The sequence below is a fragment of the Amphiprion ocellaris genome, chromosome 12 (assembly GCF_022539595.1).
Source record: "Amphiprion ocellaris isolate individual 3 ecotype Okinawa chromosome 12, ASM2253959v1, whole genome shotgun sequence".
NCBI classification, from domain to species: domain Eukaryota; kingdom Metazoa; phylum Chordata; class Actinopteri; family Pomacentridae; genus Amphiprion; species Amphiprion ocellaris.
The window spans coordinates 16,307,722-16,316,022 of NC_072777.1; the positions used below are offsets into that span (position 1 = coordinate 16,307,722).

Genomic DNA, 8,301 nt, shown 5'->3' on the forward strand with positions numbered 1-8,301 from the left:
ATTTGTGAATGATAAATAAGCCTAAACTGGAATTGGGAATGTGGCTTTTTGTAGCAATTGCTGTACACCGCAGCAAAAAAGTTTTCCATGTACAAGTATCACTGGAAGACCACATTTGTTTACATTTTTCAAATTTTTAAATGGCAGCAATATATGCAAATGACACAAAACATATGGATTTGGAACAGTTCTTGTTTTAAGTGGACATTTAAGATGCAACCTAAAAGTTCTACTTGGCAAAACTTAAAACTCTTCTGTCCCCATCAAGTGGTCAGCTGAAGCAAGGGTCAAGAGTGATTAAACCTTTAAAAACTTTCACAAGTATTGCTTGCAGTTTAGTGCCCTTGTTGAATTTCAGTATGTGCAGATACTTATTCTAACTCTAGTTCCCCAGTAAGATGAAAGCAACAAAAGGACAAGTCAGGTATTACGGCTTTAATTTTTCTGCAAAACAAGACTTCGAATACAGACAAGCCTGGACTCAGGCAAAGGAATCATATAGTCCTCTCTCCATGCAGCGTGCAATGTTGCACTTGAACAGAACCTTCTCAAACCTGATCTGAAAATGGAATGTACCATTCTGATGTTTGCACATTTACCACTCCAACATTTAAAACTCAGTGCAAGAGGATACTTTAAAGCAAATGTGCTGTCACCAAGAACTTATAGCAAAAACCAAAACTGTTTTTCTTAAAAAGGTCTTACAGTGTGATGCTCGAGACACAAGAGCAACACTGGTCCACCACACAACATGAATGACTAATTTGTTGCAGTTTTTAGGATGAACAATGGGAAAGTGAAGCTAAAGTGTTGTTAGAAGTCTGGCAGGGTGGTCAATTTAATCAACTTCTTCCATACGTGAAGCATCATCATCACCGTCACCTTCTAGGGGAGGAATCTCATCTGGAACGGCTGCAGTGGTGGTCTCCTCTGGGGCGACATCGTCATCATCAATACCTAGAGATTGAAACATGTTATATTGAGAGTAATACAAATGTTCACATAAATCAGAGAACATACTGATCTGCAGCACGCTCTTACCCCTTATATTGAGAGTAATACAAACGTTCACATAAATCAGAGAACATACTGATCTGCAGCACGCTCTTACCCAGTCCAAGTTTGATCATTCTGTAGATGCGGTTAGAGTGGGTCTGTGGGTCGTCCAAGGAGAAGCCAGAGGAGAGCAGTGCGGTTTCGAACAACAGGATCACGAGATCCTTCACAGCCTTGTCGTTCTTGTCAGCCTCAGCCTTCTGCCGGAGAGTCTCCACGATTGGGTGATCAGGGTTGATCTCCAGGTGCTTCTTGGCCATCATGTAGCCCATTGTGGAGTTGTCCCTGAGTGCCTGGGCCTTCATGATTCTTTCCATGTTTGCCGTCCAGCCATAAGTGCTCGTCACAATGCAGCAGGGTGATGACACCAGCCTATTTGACACAGTCACCTAGACAACACAAAGGACATAAGACTGAATTTAAGATTAAGAGCAAAAACTGCAGGAACAGCAGGCCAATCTAACATCCTTGTCAACATCTTTTGGCAAACTCAAATTAACAAAGCATGCAGAACAATCATGTTAGAAATAACACCAGCACACAGAAGGTAAGTCCACCAAATTACCATATATTTAGGCAAAGAAAAAATATCTTAAACTTCACATGACGAATTGCATCTTCACATTTTGTTAATCTTGATGCAGACTAAAACCCAGGTATCTGCTAGAACAACAACACAAGCACTTTAGTGGTGGGCAACTGGATGAGTGTATTGGCAAGTGGCTGAGTCAACCGCTAGTCGGTGTAATTGGGGCAGTTTTGTGGGAACTAGTGGCTGAAGTTATGTGTGTGAGCTCTAAGTTGTGCAAGATACTTGCTGCCAAAAAAAGGCATAAAAAGCCTTGTATGAACATGCAATGCTATGACTCCATCTCCTCATCACTGCAGATACGGTTTGGACAGTAATAGCTACAAGTCAGTTCATTCAGTTCACACTTGATGGCGCTGGAGACCTAAGGGGCCACCTCAAAGCTGCATAGACTCACCACAATCAGTTGGGACCAATTAGGAAACCTGTTTCCAAACAAAATACTGTCAACTGTGATAAACTTGAAGGATCCAAATCCCACAGTATGGCATTAAAATTTAGCCAATATTAATTCGGAACTTGTAAGGATCACTGACCTTCTCTACTTTCTTGTCAAGGATCTCCTTCATGAGTTTGCAGAGGCTCTCAAACTTGGCCTTGTCCTCCTCCATCTTTTTCTTCTCCTCCTCATCCTCTGGTAGCTCCAGACCCTCTTTGGTGACAGAGACCAGACTCTTTCCGTCGAACTCCTTCAACTGCTGAACACAGTACTCATCAATAGGCTCCGTCATGTACAGGACCTCAAAACCACGCTTGCGGACACGTTCAACAAAGGCAGAGTTGGCGACCTGATCCTTGCTCTCACCTACAAAGGCATAAGTAAACAACGTGATGTTGACAGAGTTAATACCGTTTGGTTTAAATTGAATTAAAACTTTGTGTGTTCATGCATACAGAGCAGTTTGAAAAGTTAAAAAAAAAATTTAAAGGTATCGGACAAAATAAATCAACTTTTCTGAGGGACAACCTTACCAGTGATGTAGTAGATTGACTTCTGGTTTTCCTTCATGCGGGTCAGGTACTCTGTAAGGGAGGTTGTCTCATCTCCAGATTGAGAGCTGTGGTAGCGCAGCAGCTCAGACAGCTTCTTACGATTTTGAGAGTCCTCATGGATGCCCAGCTACAGATGGAGAATAAAGAATGATTATTTACTCACTAAAAACAATCCCGTACATCAGTAGCCTGCAACTCAACACAAGATTATCTGAAACTTTGGAGTTAACTCATGGGTTAAAGGTCTTCCTGACAGTTTCTCCAGGACTGTGAGGCACAATTAAACCTTCTTCATGATACAAATCACAAAAATGACTGAGTTGCTTAAAATTTTTGTTAATTCTGCATATAACTTTGCAGTGTACTGCAGTGAGTGTGCGCAAAACAGTTCCAACAGACGAAGTCACTCAAGCACATTTTTAGGTCATACTATATAGGGATACTCAATTTACAGCACAAACACTGCACCAAGTCTACTACAGACAAGCTATGCACACTTAGCAATGCACAACTGCACGAGATGTAAATGGAAGTGGATGAGAGTACACAAAGGCAGCAATTCTTCAGGTATACAGCAGATTTTGAAAATCTGAACAAAAACTACAAGCTACAGCTATGCTGCCATGGAAAGCTAGAAGGTATAACAACCACTAGAAGAAGACAATCCTTATGAATCCAAGGAAATGCAACCAGTACAATGGAAACATTTTGGGTACCTTAATGTTCTTGGAAAATGCTTCATAGAACTTCTTGTAGTTGTCCTTGTCCTCAGCCAGTTCGGCAAAGAGCTCAAGACATTTCTTGACGATGTTCTTACGAATGACCTTAAGGATCTTGCTCTGCTGCAGCATTTCCCTGGAGATGTTGAGGGGGAGGTCCTCAGAGTCCACAACACCACGGACAAAGTCTGGAATGAACACAAAACATGTTTAGCTGTGAATATTTCGGCATTAAATTAAGGCCAGTGTTATGCTTTCCACATCAGAGTATGCAAGACACAACATAAATTCCATTATCTGCCCGCCAGAGCCACCGCAGATGTCCATGTGCAGCCCAATAAGTAGGGTCCGGTCACTACGCTGCAAGGGCATTAGTGCTCATGTTTGGAATATGTTGAGTCTTCTTCAGAGCAATGTGGAAAAAAAAAAAACAAAAAAACAGAAAGCCAACTTACTCAGGTACTCTGGGATAAGCTCTTCACAGTTGTCCATGATAAAGACTCTCCTGACATACAGTTTGATGTTGTTCTTCTTCTTCTTGTTCTCAAAGAGGTCAAAAGGTGCCCGGCGTGGAATAAAAAGCAAAGCCCGGAACTCCAGCTGGCCTTCCACAGAGAAGTGCTGTGGAGAGGAAGCATTTTCCTTTGCTTTAGTCCCACTATTTTTGCTCAGTTTAGTCAAGGTAGACCAACTAATATGTGCAATAAACACTTGTGTATTTCCCCATTTACCTTGACAGCCAGGTGATCCTCCCAGTCGTTAGTCAGACTTTTGTAGAATTCCCCATATTCCTCATTTGTGATGTCGTCAGGGTTCCTGGTCCAGATGGGCTTGGTCTTGTTGAGCTCCTCCTGATCAATGTACTTCTCTTTGATCTTCTTTTTCTTCTTCTTGTCCTTGTCTTTGGAATCCTCCTCATCATCAGAGCCGACATCCTCAATCTTTGGCTTGTCCTCACCTTCCTCTTTCTCCTCCTTCTCTGCTTTTTCTTCTTCTGCCTCATCATCACTGATTTCCTTGTCACGCTCCTTCTCAACCTGCAAATCCATGTTACCTCATTTTAATGCCACTAAGAAACAGTTTTGACTAATTTAAAACTAAAATGGTGTTACAGTATAGAGTCAAACTCGATACTTACAAACAAGGTAATAGGATAGCCAATGAACTGAGAGTGCTTCTTGACAATCTCCTTGACCCTCTTCTCCTCAATGTACTCCGTCTGGTCCTCCTTCAGATACAGGACGATCTTTGTGCCACGGCCCATGGGCTCACCTATGAACAAAACAGTCCCTGCATTAGCACACCTTTCCCTGATCAAAACATAACTACAAAATAAAACCAAGGAAAGCAAGAGATTTCAAATTTGAGTTCTTGGAAATAAATAGATATTTACACAATAACTTGACAACCAAAATAACTTCCATGAACTAGCTGTTGTACTTGTACAGAAAACAGAGAGAATATACCACACCATCTCAAACTTTCAAATTGCTTTAAATGCATCCAATAGTCTAAACAAGGAGCAGCTCTATCAGATGCAAACAGTCTGATATTGTAAATTACAGGACACATACCATTGTCAACCTTGACTGTGAATGATCCTCCAGCAGATGACTCCCAGGCATACTGCTCATCATCATTATGCTTGGTGATGACAACTACCTTCTCAGCAACAAGGTAGGCAGAGTAGAAACCCACTCCAAACTGACCAATCATGGAAATGTCAGCACCAGCCTAGAGGAACACACAATTATTTGTCATTAAAGGATGACATTCCTAATATCAAAATAATTTTGTTATTCCACAAGTATAAATTTTGAATGCAAATTCATTCCAAATGTGTAGCAGTTACAGCAGCTGTCCTGTCCCCTCGCCCGGCATATTTTGCAGTCTAAATTGTGTTCTCCTGTAGTACCTGCAGGGCCTCCATGAAGGCCTTCGTACCAGACTTGGCAATTGTACCCAGATTGTTAATCAAGTCTGCTTTGGTCATGCCAATTCCAGTGTCAATGAGGGTCAGGGTGCGATCAGCTTTGTTGGGGATGATATCAATTTTCAGATCCTTGCCGCTGTCCAGCTTGGATGGGTCAGTCAAGCTTTCATAGCGGATTTTGTCCAGAGCCTATACAGACATTGACAAATACAATAAGGATATTAGAAAGATACAAAAATGACTGATTGCAACACATAACATGAACACAATCAGAAAAAAGGCCAAAAAAATAAATGGATGTCAGGCTCCTGTAGACTTACATCAGAGGCATTGGAGATCAACTCCCTGAGGAAGATCTCTTTGTTGGAATAAAAGGTGTTGATGATCAGGGACATCAGCTGAGCAATCTCTGCCTGGAAGGCAAAGGTCTCAGCCTCCTCCTCTTGGTGCATTTCTTCAGGCATCTGAACATAAGCAAATGCATTCTGTGTTAGCAAACTGCCTTGGGCTGATTATTACAAATGAAAAACAAATCCAGTCATTTTAGGGTATGATAAAGTACTGACTGTTAACAGAACGCCATACCATATATATTCAAAGGCTAAAGGGGCCATTTATTGTGTCACATGCATTCTGCTTTAAAGAACAAACTGTTGCAGTTTCGTTAGGCATCACTTTATCTCAACCGAAAGCTGATTTCAGAAACTTGGGACGGCTGCCATCATGGCATTGCATATCGACGGAAGTGGCCGTGAACCAATATGGCGTCCACCGACAGACAATGGAGCCTGAAAACACGTGCCAAAGAGCAACTGTAGACCAAAAATGACTAAACGGTTATGAAATGCGGTACCAACAGATCATTCATGATAAAAAAAAATGTCTTAGTGTATCGTTTAAAGCCGCTTGCGACGAGTAACCCGCAGTCATTATAAAGCAGCGTTATCGTACGAGCCGCAGGAAAGCCGAAACAATTACTTGACAATTACAGACGTCGTCCTGCATTTACCAAACGCTAGGAGCATTTTAATGAACAGACCGTGTGTTTACTAGTTACGTAACATACATATGGACGTTTTTACACTGATTCACATTACCGTTGCCAACAACTGAAATCATTATAATTTGATCATTCTTACCATAACTTCACTTTAATATTTTCGGTTGAAGGGACGTGTTCTGTTCAATAACCTGGCCCTGTCGTATGCGGGATGAATTCCTATCACGACCGTGGATCCGTTAAATATACGAAGCAGCACTGTCATCCTCACCACACCTGCCCTGCTGTAACACAAGCCTGGCCTTGCAGTGCGGCACCGTGCCGCAATGGCATTGCTCAGCATTACAAACCGTCGGTGACTACACAAAAAAAATCCCACTGTAGGCCAAACATAACGCCTGAATACTGAAAAGATAGCACTAATATTCCACATGTGGCCCACGGCATGGGTAATGTTATGATACTAAATCGTGACTCTTGAGCATTCTGCGAGGACACATCCGCTAAATACTTCAGTAACAGGTTATATCAAAACACAAATAATTGGACAGAATGTGTGCAAGACGGCAGCAGACTACGCTTCTACATACCTTGTTATTTCGTTGACTTTCTTGAATAAAATGCCACCAATGTATCGTCCCTTCTGCTCTCTGACGCAGGGAAATAGAAAGGGACTTCCTTTTAATAGAACGGAATCTTTATACACACGCGTTTCAGTGTGAGACCGTATCCATCCGCGCAGCAACTGAAACTGAATAAACAGGGTTTTGGTGTATTCAGTAAATTGCTGGTCTTGACTGTCACGTCATTTATTGTTAAGTATGATATGATGTGTTAATTTGCAGGGCGAAGATAATTGTGAAGGCTCTGAGTAACGTGAAACTATAAAAGACACGACTATATCTCGGACAACACAGCAAAATACAGTTTGTGAATATAACAAACAAGGCCAACCCCAAAATCGTGCATACATTGCTGCCCTCTTGTGACAGGTAACGCGAAAGGAGCCTCATTCGGAGACTACATTTTGGCTGACGAAATAAGTTTCAAAGCCGTCACCATATACTGTCGAGGTAGAATTATTAGCATCAACGTAAGAAATTTCTGCAATAATAATTAGGTGTACGTTGTTTATCTTTCCGCAAATTAGCCAAGACTATGGATCTTCTTTATCCGATGGAAGAATATTCAAAATCTGGAAGGCGTACTTCGTTTCTTCTAGCACTTTCCATGAAAAACCCGCCTAAAAGCGACGTCACCGACTTGTCAGACGCAGCCTTCGCGACACAGCTGCTGAGATCTACAACAGAAACACCATGGCAACCAACCACACTGCAGCACTGAAGTTAGTCAAGTAAAGGATTATAGAAAACCGCTCTACACTGACTGATAATGAGATGCGAACATTAAAGTAAAAAAATATATATATCTTAAAGGTATACCAATAACAGAGGTAATAACATTTCTGGGGAAAAAAAATCACATTTTTTAGGTACAAGAAGTTCCTGAGAGCGCTGGGCCCCACACATTATTAGCAGTGTCTTGGGACTCAGTTGGCATTAGATAACTACAAAATCAAGCCAAAACTGTTTTAAAAGAAAACATCTCAAGAAATCAAGAGATACAACCTTAAAATATAGGAGATCCACTGATTTTTGAGGTACTAAAGAAAAGTTACGAGTTACGCCTAAAAAGCCAAATGCACTGAGCTGATAAATTTCATCATTTAATGAAATAATAATCAATTATTCAACTGATTAATAAACTTTCACATCTGGTATTTATGAACAGTTTAGTGTTTATTATTGTTTATCAATAATAATACTAATTATACCTCTACTACTACTACTACTAATATTACAACTACTACTAATATTACAACAACTACTACTAATAATAATAATAATAAAATGCTATTGTTATTGATGTTGTTAGAAGCAGCAATATACTGCTGGTACTCTTCTTAGTGGTAAGGTTAGAGCAGTGTTAGCAGGCACGTGCAGAGGGGGGT

General features: G+C 41.0%; 1 protein-coding gene across 1 annotated transcript; it reads right to left on the bottom strand.

Moving 5' to 3' along the window:
- Positions 1-420: 420 nt before the first annotated feature.
- Positions 421-7,039, bottom strand: hsp90ab1 (heat shock protein 90, alpha (cytosolic), class B member 1). Its single transcript, XM_023264293.2, has 12 exons — positions 6,881-7,039; positions 5,611-5,754; positions 5,273-5,479; positions 4,932-5,091; positions 4,496-4,629; positions 4,089-4,394; positions 3,813-3,978; positions 3,355-3,545; positions 2,618-2,765; positions 2,182-2,450; positions 1,112-1,445; positions 421-957 (listed from the first exon to the last, which is right to left on the bottom strand). The coding sequence occupies exons 2-12, from the start codon at positions 5,752-5,754 to the stop codon at positions 839-841; spliced, it is 2,178 nt and encodes a 725-aa protein (XP_023120061.1). The 5' UTR covers positions 6,881-7,039; the 3' UTR covers positions 421-838.
- Between the last annotated feature and the right edge of the window lie 1,262 nt (positions 7,040-8,301).